This window comes from Pleurodeles waltl, chromosome 7 (assembly GCF_031143425.1).
Source record: "Pleurodeles waltl isolate 20211129_DDA chromosome 7, aPleWal1.hap1.20221129, whole genome shotgun sequence".
NCBI classification, from domain to species: domain Eukaryota; kingdom Metazoa; phylum Chordata; class Amphibia; order Caudata; family Salamandridae; genus Pleurodeles; species Pleurodeles waltl.
Genome location: NC_090446.1, coordinates 85,767,125 through 85,787,756, shown reverse-complemented (window position 1 = coordinate 85,787,756; position 20,632 = coordinate 85,767,125). Strand labels below are relative to the sequence as shown.

General features: G+C 44.9%; 1 protein-coding gene and 1 long non-coding RNA gene across 3 annotated transcripts in view; one reads left to right on the top strand and one right to left on the bottom strand.

The window, feature by feature from the left end:
• The window catches only part of LOC138303728 (uncharacterized), a 48,243-nt gene that overhangs the window by 2,343 nt on the left and 25,268 nt on the right, over window positions 1-20,632 (bottom strand). The window lies entirely within an intron of this gene.
• LOC138303727 (lissencephaly-1 homolog) overlaps window positions 1-20,632 on the top strand; it is a 124,969-nt gene that overhangs the window by 86,556 nt on the left and 17,781 nt on the right. For both annotated transcript variants that reach the window (XM_069243082.1, XM_069243081.1), the window contains 2 exons: window positions 7,887-8,002; window positions 8,527-8,613. In XM_069243082.1, the coding sequence (XP_069099183.1) occupies window positions 7,887-8,002; window positions 8,527-8,613 (203 nt within the window). The remainder of the gene's footprint in view (window positions 1-7,886; window positions 8,003-8,526; window positions 8,614-20,632) is intronic.

Here is a 20,632-nt window from a genome sequence, read left to right as displayed (position 1 = left end):
ACGTCCATCACTGAATGTCCTCGTTAGGACCTGCGGCAGCCTAAGGGCGTGCAGCAAAATGTACCCTGAACACACACGTCCAGCCAACAGATGAACTTGGAGATCCACTCTTACTGGCTGCTTCTACGCAGTCACTGATACGTGACATACCTAATGTCATAGATAATACATGCTAACTTCATATAATCCAGTTATGAACCACTATATGAATATCTCCTGACACAATCTCTGTGCAGACTGCAGGATTGTCCTCTCTCCAGTCCTCAGTTAAACCTGCACACTGATGCGCCGTACAAAGCCAGTTACTGCGCTGCGTCACAGCCACACATGCCCAACAGCAGAACACTGCAGTTTGCCACTGACAATCGAAACACTACTCATTTGACAAAACACTGTTCATTAAAATGTGCACAAAGTCATAAAACATTCTCAACCAGGCCTGGTGGAGGCACACACACCAAGTAGAGTAAAGGTGTTGAGATTGCTTGTTCAAGTGCAACACAAGTCACTACAGCTTATTTAAACACAGTTGCTCCTGCGGATTGGTTGAATGGCAGCCAATCAGAATTGTTTTGATTAGTCTCTCTTCAGTCACTAAATACACCTTTGTGTCTCTGCAGTTCTGATACTCTGCTGGAAATCTAAGGTTCGCTTACCCAGATACCCATGAAAAATGGGATTTTATAAGAAACACAGATGTGTAGTCTTTGGATTTCCTCTTTGCTGTTCTTCTTCAGCAGTAAATAAAATAGAAGTATAACTTAGTATTAAAAAAGTTAACACCAAGAAATACCAGGTACTTATAACCAGCAGTCAAACAGCCATCATCACTGCATATAAGTGACATTCCCACCTCCAATTCCTTCTTTTTCTTTAATGCGAGGTGTAGAAACATAAGTAAACTGCCCATGAATTCAACATCGCAAAGTATCCACATAATTCTTATAGAATGAAGCAACGCCCCATTGAAGTAATCGCCAAATGGAGAAAACATCTATGAAAAGCTACCTAAATAAACTAAAAGTGATAACAAGGTGAGAAGATGTACTCATCTCTGTCCTTTATCACATTCCAGTTTTTATGCACGGCTAACTAGGAAAATAGACCAAGAGTGTGTACTGTTTTTTGTGGGCAATGCCCATTAACAACCAACTGTGAAGCATATATTATTGGTTCACAATAAAATGTCTTGAACACACTTTCCTTCACTTAATCAGCCTTTCAAAATGTCTTGAAGTTACTCACCCAAAACAGAGGCTTGAAAGCCCAAGTCCCTGTAGAAGAGTGTTCCCAGACAGATAAACATCAATACAGCTAACTACATAATCCAATGTACCTGTCTAACGATTTTCGGGGTAGAAACTGGTAGTTAAGTTTTCTTAAGTGGAATCAGTAATTGTGTTGAACCAGGATTTCTGAAATTGCCTTTTTTGGCTTCATAATTCTCAATCATTTTACGGTACAAGATATGTCGTAATTCCAGAACTCTGAATATATTATTATGGAACTCTGAAGCATACTGATATGCCTCGTGATTGAAAAATATACAATCAAGAGTAAAATAGGTGTTATTCACAGCTAATGCTTTTGCACCCTGAAACGCTTCATAAGTACATTCAATATAACAGCATAGTTAACCTAGTTGGAATCTGTTAAAAAGAGAAAGCTTCATTGACTGGCCACCTGTTGACAAATTAAGAAACACATTTTCTTACAACAAAGAATAACATTTTACTGTAGAGAGTTTTAACACTTTTACCTCTTTGGACAACCTACACAAGATTGGTTGAACATTGAAGCGTCTGTATGCCATGAACCTGAAACTCCTTTTGCAAGTTCGTAACCTGCAGAAGTTTCAGACCAAATTAAATTGATGATTCTATATCCTCTAACTTTCTCTTTAAGGAAATTAAAGTATATAGAAAAGACCATTAACCACATTTACTTGTAGGAGCCATAACTGGACTCAGCTTCCCAAGGTGCTCAATAATTTTGAAATACTGAATCTCAGTTTGACTCCTACAGACCTCTGGAGTTAGCCTTGACAGCTTGCTCTTTCTATCCTGAGAGTCAAGGTGCACAATAACGTTTGTACTTTCAGGGCCCAAAAGTCCCTAGCGATGTTGATCAAGAGAACTAGGGTACCCCTGGAAGCCTCTGTCCACTTTCTGAAGAGAGCCATGTATTAGAATGTTGTGATTACTGCTGAATAGTTCCAGGAGAAGTAAAGTGAAATCTAATAGGAGAAAGGGAATAGTCATGGTCATATCTAAAAGTGCTCCGAGCCACAGCAGACACAGCCAAAGGACCATGGACATGGTCTGCATACTGTGGGACACAAACAGGGGTTAACCCTTGAAATCCATATTGCCCGTCAAACCTAGACCACCTTTGGTTATATATGTGTTTTTCATAAAATAGAGCATTGAGAGCTATAAGCAAAGGGAAGATCTTTTCCCCTTGTTTCATTTCCTGTTGTGCTTCCCTACCCTGAAGATCCCTCTTTGTATCCCCTCCCCCACTGAGGCCACACACCCCTCCCAGTGCTATGTGCAGTTCCACTGGACTTAAGCGATTTTGCGGCCTCTGCTTTTCTGCATAATTATGGATTTACATCATTTGCCATTTAAATCATCTTCTGCTGCATAATCTTGAGATTTCAGCAATAAAAAATGGTTTTGTAACTAATATGGATCAAAAGCTTCTAAAAATGTGGCAACATGTGTTGATGCATATTGAAAGGCCCTTCACAAAAATAGACCGGTCATCTTTCTTTTGCGTATTTCCATACCAAGGTGTGAAAGCCATACTAATGAAGTGAAACCTTTGCACAGATATTTTTAACGTGTAAAAATGCCAAAATAATGGGGTAATACTAACTGAAAATGTGCTGCATTACGCTACATATTTTGCCTTTTCTTGCTGCACAATATAGTCAGTCTGCTGCATAAACTGGCGTTCCCCTTCTGCATAGTTCCAGTGGCCCTAGCTACGGGGCATACATTGTTGTTGTTTCCAAGTTTACTGTTGGTGTATTAAGTGGCATTTTGTTCATAAATCGTTTTATAATCAGATTCCAATTTATAATCTTCTAAAATGCTTAGCGATCTAAGGGCCTGATTTAGATTTTGACGGTATTACTGCAATCCGCAGCGGACCAGAGTACTCCACCAAGCAGACAGCTTTCCGACCGCTGTATTTAGATATATTACAGTTAAACCACCGACCGCCACAACGGAGTGCTCTTCCTAGCCGTCAGGCTGGCGGGTTCTGCCGCCCATATTTAGATGTCACAGTTCTGCAGGTGTTGTACTGGCTGCGGATTGCTAACACAGGGAGGACATTGTGGGACCCAATGGACATCGTACAGTGGCTGTGGAATAGAGGTGAGTCACACACACATATTGTACCGTAGCCAAATGCGACCCACTGCACAACACACTATACTACACACCACATACACACTGTTATCCATTGCTATTCCACCACAACACAGCACATGCATGCCGAAAACACACATTGGGATACAGCCATGATCCAACATACACACTATCGACACTAATCCACACACAACACAGTCATGACAACCAACACAACCATGCCCTCATCTACTCAAACACACACTGACACAGTATCACAACTACACACATCACGAGAACGACTACCACACAACACTCATCTGAATGTTATGCACAGCAACACAGCACACAACCAAACATACACAACAACAGCAGACCCATAAGCGAATGGCACAAGTCTGACACAACCACATCACTCGTTAAAGCTCCTTCCACCTCAACCAGCCAGTCCAGTCCCACAAACACACATCTCACATAAACAACTAGTAGTACATATTCAGAGGTACTGGTCCCCTTGCAATGTGCACACATGGACATAGTTGACAAGTGCAATTGTGATGGTATTGTGGTGCCAGCATACATTTGACAATGAATACTGACACCATAACGACAGTTGTGTATGTGTGCGATATGTGTCTTGTACCAGTGTGTCCCCATCTATGTCTGACACAATTGTGTTCTGAACATATGACTGTCACAGTAATGTTTTTGAATTACTGTTACGTTTATATGAGTGCACTGGACCCGAGCTCTTGTGCAGTGACCACACAAAGTACACAGGCAGAAAACAGAAGTGGCAACCGGGAAAAAAGTTACGTTTTTACATCATTTACCACCCTCACTCCGCCAACTCAGATGTGGAGGTCGGATTGCCACAGTTGGCGGTAAGGCACAGCAAATTCTGCTCAGCGGTGAGAGTGGCTGGAGTCTTGCTGCCAGCTACTATGTTCAGAGGCGCCATCGATGCGTTGGAGATTCCGGGCACAGTCGGTGGGATTCGGCGACCTATCACCTATTGGACCCCCAACATCTAAATCAGGCTTGCGGACCGACAAGCTGGCAGATAGGTTTTCCGATTGAAAACTGACAGCGGGACAGTTACCGCCAAGATCTAAATCAGGCCCTAAGGCACTTGTGGCATGACAGTTCTTTAGATTCTCTGCTAATGTGTACTCCACTGTTTTCCAAAGTAACTCTCCCTACCTTAGGCCAGTCTAGATATTTTTTCCTTCCCTGGCATCCACCACACTCCCTCCATCCATTTGTTTTCGTTGGTCACCCTTATTCTCCCCCGCAGAGCCATAAGGGTCTGTTTTGCTGCTAGGAGCAGGTGAGAGATACGTCTTACCGTTCTCCCCTGTAAAGAATAAATTTCAGGCAATGATCTGCCCAGGATTATCACTTGAGGGCAGCCAGACATCCAGCTCAGATCGTGTGATTTCTTCAATTTTGTGGACTTAAACCACTTTAATCTGATTTTGTCATTAGGGGCCAGATGTAGGAAAGGGTTTGCGCCTCGCAAACGGCGAAAAACGCCGTTTGCGAGGTGCAAAAGCCTCTCCGCGATGCAGAAATGCATTTTGCGAGTCGGATCCGACTCGCAAAATGCATTTCCGACTCGCAAATAGGAAGGGGTGTTCCCTTCCTATTTGCGACTCGCAACGCTATGCAATTTCGCAGTTACCATCCACTTGAAGTGGATGGTAACCCAGTCGCAAACAAGAAGGGGTCCCCATGGGACCCATTCCCCTTTGTGAATGGAAACAAAAATATTTTTTCAGAGCAGGCAGTGGTCCAATGGTTTCGGTATTTTTTTCCAAGTGCAGGTCGTTTTCCTTTAAGGAAAACGGGCTGAAGTTGTTAAAAAAAACTGCTTTATTAAAAAGCAGTCACGGACATGGTGGTCTGCTGTCTCTAGCAGATCACCATCCCCGTGAGTGCCCATACTCTCAATGGGGTCGCAAACTGCAACCCACCTCATTAATATTAATGAGGTGGGTCTTTGCGACCCCATTGCGAGTTGCAGAAGGTGTCTGAGACACCTTTCTGCATAGCAAATTGCGACTTGCAATTTGCGAGTCACACGGACTCGCAAATTGCAAGTCGCAATTTTAAACCTACCTACATCTGGCCCTAGGTGTGTTGCAACACAGACAATGCTTTTCCTGTGTGCAGCCTGCTGGTATTCAAAGGACCTGGTTAATTCTTCTCTTGCCCTTGCCAAGAACAGACTACTCCCTGTGGAGGTCAATTGCTCTGAAAATGCTGTGGTCCCAGAAAGATTGCCGGAAGGATTATGACCTACTAGATCAACTTTGCAATGTAGTGACCCCAAGGGATAATTTCTGCCTTCAATACAAATAGGATTTCATTATGACTTGCATGAAGGCCCCCAGATCAACTCATAGAAACTCTTTGTATTGTGTTGGAGGGAGAATGAGATTTATTCTAATTTTAGATGAACCCTTCGTTCTGTAGTAACTCTGCTGTGATGTGAGTTTGTCTTAACATTGACTTGCTCTGAGACATGAGATGAATGTCATCTTAGTATGTGATGAGGGTGAATGCCCCAAGTGCTCAGTAATTCCAACACAGTTTCCATCAGTTTGGTGAAGTACATTTGAGCCGATGAAAAGCCCAAGGAAGACAAGATTTCCAAAACTCTATAGTAGAAAATATTTCAGAGAATTCCTGGAGAATCCTGAGGAATTTGAGCTAATGTCCTGTAGAAGATGATTCCTCATGTGGACCAAAATTGTTACTGGTGTACTTATATTGGTTTCTTGAATGATTGAATATGAATCCCTTAAATGTCCTCCCCCTTCCCCAAACCTCCCTCACTGAACAGTTATGTGTAGTGTAGGTTGGACCCCAGCTGATCAAAGCCTGTAAGTAAAAAAAGAAAAACAGCACTCCGTTACCCTTCCAGGTTTGTGGGCGCTATATAAATGTAGTCATTCAGTTTTGTCTTTACCGCTTGTTGACTGGATTTTGTTTATACCTGCACATCGTTTGTAAAGCCCCCTAAAGATCATCTGCATTATGCTAGTTGCTTTGAGCCCAGGGGCACATTCAGGCATCCCCTCATTGCCAAATTTATATTATTAGTAACTCAAAAAGTGAACTTTGGTATGGCTTGCTGTCAGTCTGCATGTTGATTGCTTTGAATTTAATTTGCGTCACTGAAACTCCTATTGATATGGCAGGTAACTGGTTGCAGTGGTTAGGTATTTGAACACACTATATCCTTATATTGTGTTAAATCTGCCAACCCGTTTGTAAGGCTGTAGAGGTCTGCACCAGTGCTGAGGTTCAGAGACTGAGTCACACCAGTCTTCCAGCGAAAGGATATTCAGGTTAGAAGATGAAGTACCCTTCATGCCTTCTGCGCTTGTGAAATGTAGTCAATCGTTTTAAAACATTTTTTGCATGATGTTTGTTGTGTCAACCCTTCCATATCGTTTAAAGTGATTTTTGTGCTATGAAATTCTTTATATCCATTAAGAATATTTTTTCCTTAAAACTTTTTTTTCTTGGAACCCACCAGTCTACTCGCTCTATTGACGTCAATTGATCTTCACCCTGAGACAAGGAGCTGTTTTCTTCAAGCAGCTCTAAGATGAAATATTCAGGTCTTTCCCAGAAACTTGAGTCATAGACCACTCTTACTGGTTGTTACATTTCTTATACCTTCAAAAAATTAGAAAAGCACTTGGGAACGTTTGGTTTCTGTGACCTGACAGAAGTGCCCTTCATTGGATCATTTTCTTCCACTGTGATTCCCTACCAAGCATTCAGGGACCCAGTACAAAATATCTAATAATATTCTGTCTGAATAAAAGCACTGCACTCGAGAAATGTTCGTGTGGTAAATGTACCAGGGGCTCATACAAAGGGAAACCATGCCACCCACGTAAAACCACGCTGCAAAAGTGGACCCTAACCTAAAAGCATCTACTTGAGAGTTGGGCTGAACTGGCCACTGGTCCCCGCGTTCTGGTCACTTAAATGCATGTGGACTTTGATGAACAGGACAGATGCTGACTTTGTTTGAAAAAGTAAAATTAGGAAACAGATATGGGGACTCGACACTCCCCAAATATTCAATAAACCCCTAACCCTTCACCAGAGTAAAAAAAGAAAAGCACTTAACTGCAGAGCAGCAAAGAAGATGAATGACCATGGGTGCGAGAGGGATTGATAACTGCGGTGATGGCTGATTGGGTGATGTTTAATGCGCAGTTACTGACAGAATGAAGTAAAGATAAAATGCAAAATTGTAACTTCCCTATCTTGATGTAAAATTAAAGTTGAGTTTAATGAATTGTAGCAGAAATGCCATAGTGCTCTTTGCATGTTGAAGTCCATCGTCAGGAGGATTCATAAAAAGTTGCATCTTTGAAAATTAGCGCGCACTCTTTGGCACTCCTGTCTAACTAAGCAGAAATACACACACAGAGCTTTGCATTTTGGTCCTCATTAGTGGTCACCTTCTTTTCTTGCTTCTCTTTCTCTGCTGCACTGAAGCCAGGACACCACAGTGAAGGTCTGGGATGTGCCAACTGGGACCGAGGAGAAGAACCTGGCAGGCCATCAAGGAGGTGTGACCTGCCTAGCGTTGATATCACACGCGGCTAGAATTGGTAAGAGCTATATTTCATCTAGGCTAGTGCTCCAGTGCTGCCTCCCACTGCTAGCCAGTGGCATTTACCACAGCCAGTGCCCCACCTCCATTCTGAACAGGCAACAATGGTCCATCACCCCCCATAGCCAGCGTTCCCGCACATTCGTTCACTGCCAGCGTTCCTGCACCATCGTTCACAGCCCGCGATCCTGCACCACCGTCCACAGCCGGCGCTCCTGCACCACCGTCCAAAGCCTGGTTTCTGTTATGTTCTTTACAGCCGGTGCTCCTTCACTATCCAAAGAGCCAGCAGTCCCGCAGCGTTCCTCCCCACTGGTGCGCCAACATTGTCCCGCCCACAGTCAGTGCTCCTAAATCAAGTATCACAGCGGGCACTCATGCAGCACCCACATGGTACATTGATATACAAGCTTCTTGAAGTAGTGTCCCTACACCATCTCCCACAGCCAGCTCTCGCGTACCGCCCAGTTACCTATCCTGTGCTGTGCACTATGGCCTGTAACGGCACTGTGTTCTCTCCAGCTGCAGAGTTTGGGTGTGACCCCCAAGAGAAGTTTGTCGCCAGTGGATCTACAGATTGTGCCATCATTATCTGGGCTCTGGGTAGAGGTAAGTGAAGGAGGGCGCGTGAGAGCCCTGAGGGAGCGGAGCAATATCTGGGTATCACTGGTGACCAGTGGATAGTCAAGAGAAGTCCTTGAGTCACTACTTTCTGTGTCAAAAGCTTTTCCTAAGGAGATTGGTGTAAGTTGGTATTCATTTTGGTACAAACAGTAAGTTATTTCAAATCCGCACAGTGGTTTATCCCCACGCAACACGCAATGAAATCTTGTATCAGGCTTGTTGCATTGTATAGCAACTGAATTCATAAAGCACCTACTTTCCCTTCCTTTAGACAAGAATTGTTGAGCATGATGCCAGTCTGGATCGTAAGCTCCTGGGTTGGGATGTTTTGTGATTTTTGCTTGAGTGGATTTTAGTCCTTTGGCATTAACAGTTACGTGAGTGGTGCAAAGTAGTTTGAAAGAGAATTTTCTTGTTGTTGGGAGCGAGTGTGGAGCCTTCAGGACCGGAGATATGTATGTTTGTAAATTTACATTTAGAAGTAGTCTTGCAGCTGAGTGTTAGATTCTTCGTAGCCTCTGACAGTTAAGAGTGGAGTGCTGGGGCATACATAGTCTGTTAGCATAGTCAGGCTGCATGAGGATGAAGGATGTTGTTGCTTGTATCTTTTTTAGGAAATCCAAGATGTGCAAAGACGTGCCTACGTGTTTTCCTTTGTGTAAAAGGTTGATTATGAAAGCCTGTCCACTTGAGTATTCACTGAAAGTGTAAAGTCAAAGAAACCTCTTAGATTTTTCATATCTGTGGCTATTTTCACAGGGGTCCCACTTTATCTAGCCATGAAGAGGTAGGGTCATAGTTTTTCCAATCAATGCAGGTCAGTATTCCAGTTGTTGTTGCAAATCTTGTGACATTGCACACTTTGTTCTCTCATTTATGCCTAACCTTTTGCAGCTACATTTCATTCAGGCTTTTTAATAAATGTTGGGTGGCAACTACAAATATCCTTTTTAATGTAAAGCAAAGGCTAAAAAATCACCGGAAAGAAGGTGCAGATATTATCCCAAAGTCGAGGTGGGCAATTTAGATTTCACACACAAGCGAAATCTGATGTACTGGCTCTTATGAGTAAACAAAATCCAATATATTCTGAATGATGTACTGCAATGACTTACAAATTGTAAAAAAAAAAAAAAATTGATGCATGCGATCTCATCAAGCGCATAGCTCTACCGCCAGGCGCTGCAAGATGTCACTTCCGTGATGAATAGAAAAACAATTCTTCAGTCTGTGCCATTTAACATTCAGTAAAGGTCAGGCAACTCATAGGAAAATACTGAAAACACAATACCAGGACAGCTCCCACTCCAATGAAATATTCACATCTCCGCATTTGAATCCGACATGACTGCAGCATCAAATTAAGCATCAATATGTTTGAGGCTTCCCTAACGCTTTCGCCCCTCAGGACCCAATGTATGAGCAATTCACAATGTGTGCATAAAGTAACTAGAACTTACAGTGAACCTAGGAGGCTCTTTTGGTCCGTCCAATTCAAAAATAACAAAACCAAAACCCACAACAAATAGCACACCCAGGAACACAACAGAAACAAATGAAAATATCTGAAGCGAGGTGGAGATTTGTCAAAATAGAAACGATCCTCACATCTCTTCACACTGAAAAAATGTATTTCCCCTTGGAAAGAAGAAGCCATTGTAAAATCAAACAAGTAACTCACCATGGTCCAACAGGCCAACAATGAAAGCAGTGTGTTGGTCTTGGCCCTTTCTGCAGGGTCGTCCCCTATCTTTTTGCCTCCTTCCTCCTATTTTTTCTGACCTGTTTTTGTTGGCTTTAGGACTCCGGGCACTTTACCACTGCTAATCAGTGCTAAAGTGCAAATGCTCTCTGTGTAAAGTGTACTATTGATTGGTTTATCTATGATTGGCATATTTGATGTACTGGTAAGTTCCTAGTAAAGTGCACTAGAGGAGCCCAGGGCCTGTAAATCAAATGCTACTAGTGGGCCTGCAGCACTGGTTGTGCCACCCACATTTGTAGCCCTGTAAACATGGCTCAGACCTGCCACTGCAGTGTCTGTGTGTGCAGATTTAAACTGCCAATTCGACTTGGCAAGTGTACCCACTTGCCAGGACTAAACCTTCCTTTTTACTACATGTAAGGCACCCCTAAGGTAGGCCCTAGGTATCCCCACGGGCAGGGTGCAGCGTATGTTTAAGGTAGGACATATACTAGTGTGTTTTATATGTCCTAACAGTGAAATACTGCCAAATTCGGTTTTCACTGTGCAAGGCCTCTCTCTCTCATAGGTTAACATGGGGGCTGCCTTTAAATATCCTTAAAGCGCAGATTCTCTTTGAGAGCAGAGAAAAATGTGGAGTTTAGGGTCTCTGAGCTCACAATTTAAAAATACATCTTTTAGTGAAGTTGGTTTTTAGATTGTTAGTTTGAAAATGCCACTTTTAGAAAGTAGCCATTTTCTTGCTTAATCCATTCTGTGACTCTGCCTGTTTGTGGATTGCCCATCTGGGTCAGTTTGACATTTGGGCTGTTCACACCTCTTCTCTAGACAGTGACACAAAGGGGGCTGGGGTGTAGCCTGCATATCTTGATTAGCCATCTGTGGTGGAGAGGAGGGGAGGAGTGGTCACTCACACCTGAAAGGACTGTGTCTGCCCTCACACAATGCCGTCTCCGCCCCCCTGGTGAGTGTCCGGGGCCTGGCCTGGACAAGGAAGGATCTTGCAAACACTTGAGACTTTGCTTTGAAGTTTGCCAACTTCAAAGGCAGAACTGGGTATAAGAAGAAGACCCAAAAACCCCAGACTTTTAGAATCTTTCTGGAATCAAGGGGAACCTCTGCCCAGGAGAGGAGCTGAAGAGCTGAAGGAGGAGTACTGTCCCTTTGCTGTACTGCTTTGCTGGACTGGCCTGCAGTTGCTTCTTCTGCCTGAAAAGAGTGCAAAGGGTGAACTTTGCTGTGTGTCCTGCTTGATAAAGTTCTCCAAGGGCTTGGAGTAGAGCTTGCCTCCTGTTGGCAGTCTCAGGGACACCAAAGACTTCAGTTTCTTCGACCTGCAGCACTGGGAACTGTGTGTTTTGTGCTGCTCAATAGGAGAAACCACAGCGACGCCGACAGTGATGCCACTGGCCTGCACTGTGACCTGCCGACACCGCACGGAGTTGCATTGCCCCGCTTCGCACTGCGACCCTGGTCTCACCGACGCCATCATCGGACGTCTTCACCGAGCCGCTGCTCGCCCCGCGACCTGTGGGCCCCGCAATCCGGCATCGCCTGCTCACACTGCAGCCTGGGCATCGCCGACGACGATGCTCCTGCTGACACCGGCGCTGCTGCCTGTACCGTGGCCTGTGGACATCGCTCATGGGGTACACAAAGCACCGTCCTGTCCCACACCGCAGCCCTGGTCCACCGGCACCAGTATCATCGACTCCTGTGTCGCCACGAGGCATGCTGCCTGCACCGTGGCCTGTGGACACCACTCGTGAGGGTCACAAAGCACCCTCCCATCCTGCACCGCTGGCCTGGGCCTACCGACGACAGCGATTCAGCAACAACGCCGCTGCTGCCTGCACCGTGACCTGTGGACACCGCACGTCGCACCACCCTGCTTCACATCGAAGCCCTAGTCTCACCGACGCCGCTGGACGCTGTCACCCAGCCGCTGCCTGCACCGTGACCTGTGGGCACAGCACGTCGCATCGTCCCGCTTCGCATCGCAGCCCCGACGCCATTCACGCCGGCGCACCTGACTTCATCAGCCTGGAGTTCGATCCGCAACGCTTGTGATCTCAAGGGCCCGACGACTCCTGCACCGACTCCGGAACCGACACTGCGACGTCCGCGATGCCCTGCAAATCCAAGGTACTGTTTGCGGGTCTTCCCGACACCGTAGCTGGCCCGCAACGCCGCGGCCAGCCTGAACTGTTGGTTTTGTTGATCACAATACCGTGATAGTCCCAGGTGGAGCTATCGACTTCAAGGAACTGTATTTTTGAGTAAATCTTGCAGAATTCATATTTTTATTAATGTATGTTGGATTTTTATCGTATTTGGTCTTTTTTTATATAGATAAATATTGGATATTTTTCTAAAACTGGTGTTGTGTCCGTTTGTAGTGTTTTCACTTATTACTGTGTGTTATGTGCAAATGCTTTACACATTGCTTCTGAGATAAGCCTGACTGCTCGTGCCAAGCTACCAAGGGGGTGAGCAGGGGTTATCTGAGCGGGTATCTCCCTTACCCTGACTAGAGTGAGGGTTCCTACTTGGACAGGGTGCAAACCGACTGTCAACTAGAGACCCCATTTCTAACACAGTGCATCAAGTTCCTCCTTTCTCAATTAATAGAAGAATACTCAGTAATAAATAGCAATTTTGTTGAGAAAATCAATGCCAAAGGATTTAGCATTGAGTTGAATAATTAGTCCTCAAAGATGCTTCCCCAATGCCATCATCCTCAGATGAGTTCATCAGTGAACATTCCCCTGATGAACCTCAGTAACATACTCTCTTTTACTCTGTGCTTTTGGTGTCTGCCCTACTTTTGCCAGGGTGAGAGGCAAGAACTGTACCTTTCAGGCTAGTCTGCTTCTGTAGACCTTGAAAAGTGGGAAGTTAGGGGAGGTGCTAGGCACTACACAGTGTTCACTGCTCTCCAGCAGCATGGAACACTTTTGGAGTTTGCTGGACGTTTGCCTGGGAAGGAGCCAAGGACTACACCTCCCAGGCTACCCTGCTGCTGTGGACCATGAAGGAGTGGAGAAGCAGGAGGAACTATACACTAAATAGTGTGTTTTTGCTTTCCCTCCGCACGGAACGTGCCTGGGCTGTGCCTGGGCAAAGACCTGGTCAAGAGCGGGCCAGTCTGCGCCTGGTGGAGGCTGGGCGGGGCCACAAAGCTTCTGTCTTCCATTTCTCTCTTGGTACTCTCCTGTTCTATGGGGAAGTGTAAGACTATAGGTAATTCTAAGCTGGTTAATAAAGGCCCTTCTCACTCCACCATTGGCTGTTTTCTTGAGAGTGCTGTTGGTGTAATCTCAAAGAAACTGAATTGGCAGAGAGTTGTCTAGTGGTGAGCAGTCTCTAAAATGTTTGCCTCTTTCTCTCAACGTGCCCTATTGCAACATTTACAACTGCAAGGCCTTCTACCTCTTCCAACATATTTCATTTTGGTGCGGCCCCTGACTCAGTGCAATCTCCAGAATGGAATGAGAATAATTCTTCCCTACTTGCCAGCCCTGCTGCCAAGAGCAAGAAAACAATTGTCTAACTCACACTCCAAAGCCCCTGTGTGCGACTGCAAGACTTTAGATGAGTCACTGTGATCTCCTGTAGTAAATGACCTCTGTAACAGCGTGTTGAAGAAAATAGCTTCTCCGATTGAACCATGTTTTAACATAGTTGAAGACAGACTGTCGTGTATTCAGCGTTCCTTAGGCAGACTGGTTAGCCATCCTGCCACTACTTTAGTTTCTCAGCCAAGCCCTACTAATGTTGTTGCACCTGGGGCCAGATGTAGTAAGATGTGATTTTGCGACTCGGAAATTGCGAGTCGGTGCAACTCGCAATTTCCGAGTTGCAAAATCATACGCAGAATGGTGTCTCAGACACCTGCGAATCGCAAGGGGGTCGCAAAGACCCACCTCATTAATATTAATGAGGTGGTTCGCAATTTGCGACCCCCTTGCGATTCCCTGCACTCACAGGGATGGTGGCCTGCTGGAGACAGCAGACCTCCATGTCTGTGACTGCTTTTTTGATAAAGCAGTTTTTTTTCTATTGCAGACCGTTTTCCTTAAAGGACAACGATTTGCAATACAAAAGAAAAAACGAAACCATTTGGTTTCGTTTTTTTCAGAGTAGGCAGTGGTCCATTGGACCACTGGCTGCTCTGAAAAAATATTTTTGGCAACATTCACAAAGGGGAAGGGGGTCCCATGGGGACCCCTTCCCTTTTGCGAATGAGTTAGCACCCACTTGACATGGGTGCTAACTGCGAATTGCTTTGCGATCACAAAGCAATTCTGCATCGCGGTGCGAATCGCAAATAGGAAGGGAACACCCCTTCCTATTTGCGAGTCGCATTCCCATTTTGCGAGTCGGTTGATTGTGCATCGCGATGCGCGTTTTGCATGGCGCAAACTGCGAATTTTGCAGTTTGCGCCATGCAAAACACTTTGTACATCTGGCCCCTAATTCCTTTCATCTCAGTGGTTCGTTACTAGGCTCTCATGCGCCCATCACTAGTGCTTCTTTGGCGTGTGCTTCTACACTTGTTACTGGCAATTGCCCCACCTCCCTTGATATCCAGTCCGTTGACTCTTCTAGGCACGACAGCCGTCTCATTGCATCCAATTGTAATACTTCTGCTAGTCATGTCACAGGTCCGCCAACTTACTTATTTCTCCACCTTCAACTCTGCATTTCCCTCCTGAAACTTTTTGTTAATTCTTAATTCTGCCTAACGTTCCTGTATTTCCCACTAATACTGCTAACACCACCTCTCAACTTAAGAGTAGGGTGATGCACTGGCTGTCCACTAAAATCAGTTCACACGTTGCTGTCTATGATAGGGTTTTGCTTGTGAGGCAAATTCCCTGGGTCGACATCGCCTAAAAGCCGTCAAGGGGATTGTGTGTTTGTTAACTTTAAATATCCTGCTGAATTAAGAGATATTCTCCCTAAATTTAGCTTCTGTGGCACTCAATGATTTCCACTGAGCTTTTTTTTTATAACCCCTCCTCCAAACCTGATTAGTGTTGATTCTTGGACTACATGTAACACTTTTAATGAGTCAATTAAGGTTTTTCCACTAGTTTTTTTGTTTTAATAAACCTTCCAGTACACTAAATGTGTGTTGCTTCTTGAACTGGTTGCAACGTTGTCTCAGACTATCACTTCCTCGTTACTTCCCATTGCATCTGCTGAGAGCATCTTTGCGGCTCTTGATTGCTTAGATTATGACTGACTTCCTAGCATATGCAATAGTATCTGTTCTGCTTCCAGTATGGATGCCAGATTCACTTCCCTCATGGGTAGCACCCTCATACTTGGTATTATTCCTTGTTCTGGTTTCTCTGTCAGAACCTCTGTCCTGGTGCGCCTTGTTCGTTGGAACGGGGTTGGATTATCCTTTAAGCGGAGTCTGCTCAGTTGGGTTGTTCTACGTTAGAGGCTTTGAGATTATTATGTCTCGCGAAACATGGACCATGTTGCATGTTGTGTGAGGTGTTTGTTGGTATGCCTTGCCTGCTTCTCCATCAGCGTCTGGGTGTTATAAAAAATATACACACTTTGTAATATGGTGAGCAACTTGCCTGTTTCTCTTGTTGAGCACCCCTCATCTGCTCATTGTAATAAGGATTATTTTGTGTTGTACGCCTTACAATTGATTGTGGTCTTGTCAGTATACTGGAGTTGTTTAATGTGGATCATGCCTGCTCTTCTATTATAGATTACAGTTTTGTGTTTAGTGGTCTGACTAACTTTGTTACTGATTAATCTGCACCGGCGAGCTGGTATGACGAACATGATCCTCTTCTGGTTCATTTGTGTTTCCAGCCGGGAGTTTCATTATTCCGCATCTGTGATCCGTCGTGAATCCTTTATGGATGGTGTGTTGAGAATCAGCTGGCGACTTGTTGATGCTAGTAGGCTTTTAACAATTTTGTTGGGTTCAACTTTTGATCTTTTTGATGTTTGTCTTTCGTCATGTGTGTCGTGATTCTGTTTTACATGCCTTTAAGTCATTTTGTGTTGGTTTTTTTCTCCCAAAGTTGTTAATTCGACCCGTCTGTTCTGCTCAGCAGCCCACCCACAAATGGTTTGACCCCAATTGTTTAGGAGCCAATAGGTGCCTTCAGACGGCTCCCTTTAGATGTCCTAGAAGTAAAGCCCAGATACTTCCGATAAAGCAGGGCACAAGCCGGCCCTAAAACCAAGAAGGTGCATTACTACATCAGACATCTTGATGCATCTGGTACAGGCCAGCAGATTGAAAGATGTTTTACTTGTTTTGGAATGTGGTTCACGCTTCCTGCTTTGATGAGGGTTCTGGGACTTTCTTGGCTTCTCACAACTCAGCTCAAAAGTGGGTTACTCGCTTTAAGCTTATTTATGATAATGTTGCCTGCTCCAGTTCCTCATTTTCTCCCTTGACCTTAACTGTTAGCACTGGCTTTTATTATGAGGACTTGGTAATTGCCTTTTCAGGAAGTCTGTCTGTTAGAGCCCCTGCACCAGGTGGACTTCCCAAGGGTCTGTTTTAAGTGTAACATAGAGTTGTGGTCCCCCCTTTCGACCAACATCTTGAACTCTCCCAGTCATTCCTATTAACCGTGATCCTGGAACAATTCAATTATTGATCCTTTATTTGAAAAGGGTGATCGAAGCGATTCAAAATGATACTCTTGTTAAATGATCCTGCTGTTAAAGTAGCTGGGAGGGTAATTTTGAAAAAAGATTTAGCTTGGTCTTCTGATAACACTGTTATTTGTGAGGTCCAGTATCACTTTAGGGAGGGTCAGGGGTCAAAGGAAAAGAGACACGATCTGTATTTAATCAATAGCAAGTAAACACTGTTAAAACGGTCCTCTCTGACAAACTCAACAAGTTATTACCTCGGATCATTCGACCGCCCCGCTCCCGCTGGATGGTAGCTGCTCGACCCATGTTCCACCCTTTCTCTACGTGGATTTTCTTTACTCTGGTAAACATGTCCATACCAGTCCTTGCTGTTAAATCGTACCTTCTCCCTGGCTTCCTCTGAGCACAGTATTCCGCTGCTTTCCAAAACGATGCCGAGCTGGATTTAACACCCCAATTAAAAAGTTATATACAATAAGCAGTGCTTAAGCTGTGCTTGTTGTTTCCGGTGCTGAGCACAGGCAGTTATTATTGAGGGCCGGGGGTTATTCTTCTGCCTCAAGCATTTGCTGCGAGCAAAAGATACATATGGGAAAGACGGAGGAAGAGAAAAACGAAAAAGCGTCAGAATGGGAGAAAGCAGAAAGCTGTAAGAGTGAGCTGAAGGGACAGGGAGTGGCTTTAAATGGATTGAAGATGCCCGGGGTGGCTTCAGGATTACACTGCCTCAGTATTCCGAGCTCGCACATTTATTTGCAGCAGCCGCATGTTTAAGAGAAGGGCTTTGGGCACCGGCACGTTTTTATTTACAACTTAAGCACTGACAATACGAGTTGTATGCTGTCGGTACGGCTCGACGTTGATCTCTGCGGTATATATGTACAGTCCATTATTTCCAATGACAGTGTCAGACATACAAGTCAATACATGGCTTGTGGGTGGCACGTGCAAGAGCATCGGAAAGAGCCACCTGAGGGAAAGTCCTTAGTGTTGAGCCTTCTGAAGATACCTTGATCGGGGATGCTCCGCGTGTGAGTCATGTCAGCGTGATTAACTGGGCCACATTTCTTATGAAGGACTCCCTCAGATTGTGTGAAGGGTGTGTGACGATGCTGTCACCATTAGTCACCCATCTCTTCTGCACAGTCTTGAATGGAACGGTCCTCTCCTGCTCTCAATAGCGTTCTTCTCTCTGTTGATGCCCCTGTCCTTAAGGGCTTTCTAGCGTCAACTGAACCTGTGCACATCGCAGCGCTACTCCTGAGAGTGCAGCAAGGACAACCGGAAACACACCTTACTCAGATATCAAAAACTGAATTCAGAATACTAATAACGGAATTATTAAGGGATTGGCGGATGCAAGACATGTCCCGTTCATCAGTTTAGAGTACATGCTTTGCATTCTAAATCGGAATTTTTGGCGCCAATCTCTTAAAAAAAAACAAAAAAAACTTTTGAGGTTCAGCGTGGAAATACTGCTCTTCAACAATTAGGACACAGACAACTCATACTGTGGCACCCAGGACTGGTAGCATTTTCTGCTACTGACGGAGAGGGTCGGGCGCATGCGCCCTGCTGAGGCACCTGCCTCTGAAGGATGAGATCAGCCTCAGCCAGCAGCGCCTCTGCCCTGTTCTGCATTTTTGCTGGCGATGAACGAGTACAGGTAGTGAGTCCTACAGCATCACCCGTGCACGCGCCTCCTGCTTGCACAGTGAGCAGCCCAGAACAGCAGATCCCTTCCTACAAGAGACGAGGAGCGATGTGGTGATAGTGGTAACATAGAAACAGAGTGAGAGAGGGGGAACACAGGACAGAGAGAGCGAGAAGGGGAAAAAGAGAGAAATAGCATGGAACACAATGACGTGGAGGAATAGAGAAAGGGGGTGAGAGACCAGGTGTGGGAGAAAGCTCAAGAGCAGTGGCACATAGAAGTACGGGGGGTGAAAGAGAGGGAAAGAGACGGGGGGGGGTGTCTGTGGAAGGTGGAGAACAATAAACCGAAGTGGAAGGTGTGAGGAAGCAAAAATGAAGGGGAGGTGAGTATGAGTGCTAAAGGGCAGGGAAATGTAGAGGGCAGTAGAAGAAATGGAGAGAAAGTGGACGAAGCTGGGGAAGAGCAAACACGAGGAAGAAACGGGGCTAGTAGAATAGAGTCTGCTGCCAAGAACAACGAAAAGCGCGAGATAACTACACGGAGCAGCAGGAGAGACACAGGACGTGTGATAGAGAAACAATGCAAAGGTCTTCGAAGAGAAGCAACAGACATAGGATGATGGGGATAATTTCAAAGGAAGACAGCTGAAAGAATATCCCAGAGGCAGTGAGATGAAGTAACTGAGAAGGAATGACAGTGAGAGAGGTATGCTGAAAGACAGAGAGGGATGAGGGGAGACGGACAGGCCCCGGGGGAGCTCGGGGGAAGGAGCCCCGGACACAGAGGGACAACGCCTGGAATGGATGGAGGTGGAAAGAGGGCATCTTGAGACCCTAACACAGCAACAGTTAGTGGTGTGTTGAAAAAGAGACCAACAGAAAGGGGAATGATACATGAGAGGCTGGCACTAGCAGATTTAGTAAAAGATCCGATAAAAAAGAGATGGCAAAAAAAGCTCAGAGAAGGAGGAAAGAGGTACACAGTGTATAAAAATAGACTAAAGGGATGCTTGAAGAAAAAGATAGGTAAAACGAGCTACCGTACACAAATAGTGATTAAAGAGTAACAGAAAATGGCATTGTAAATGAGACATTAATGGAGAAGTGGTAAAAGAAAGACCATCGGAATGAAAAAAAAGGCTCACAAAAAGAAATCGCAACAGAAAGACACAGAAAGAGGGAGTTTCACAGATGATTGGTAAAAGTGAGACATACAGAAAGTTAAATGGCAAGGACACTAGTCTGGGAAAGTGTGAAATGAGACCCCCGAATGAGAAAGAATGAAAAAGTGACTGGAAAGGGTAATAAAGACATCTCTGAAAATAAACGATAGGAAATCCTCATGAAGATAGTGCAAAGAGATATCCACAGAAAGAGAGAGTAAACGATAGAGACGTTGTAACAGAAAGGAAGACATTGGATTAATAAAATACACACAGAAAGAAAGAAACAGTAGTAGGAAAACTTAATTTCGAGAGAATGTGTGAGAGATTGAAGAAAATAGGTAAAAGAAAGACCTTTACACACAGTCTCTGGTGTGTGGCAACTTTAGGAGAATGTCTTGCAGATGGTAAAGGATGCAACAGGCTCTGTTTATATGAAAGGCCCAGGGGTATATTTACTCGGGTGCCCTTGAAGCAACGTACCCCTACACATAAACACGGGGAAAACAATATTGGGTGAATAGCTTGCATCAAAACTACTAACATTTCCGCAGTTGAAATGTGGGTGCAAAAGGTATGGTGGCTTTTGGGGGGGGGGGGGGTGGAGACATGGAGAGATGGCTCAAGGACAGAGAAAGATTTCTGGATGCGGTGGAAACCAGTGTTAACTCCTGGTCTCCGAGCACTTATTTTGCTTACTGTGCCCCACCGGCTTAATATGTTGAACACATATCTAAGAGCTAACTCCTGAGTCAGAGAGCAGGTAAATCCCACAGATGTGGGGCGGACGTTGAACCAAAGGAATCCCAGTGGTAGCCTGCATAGGCTTATC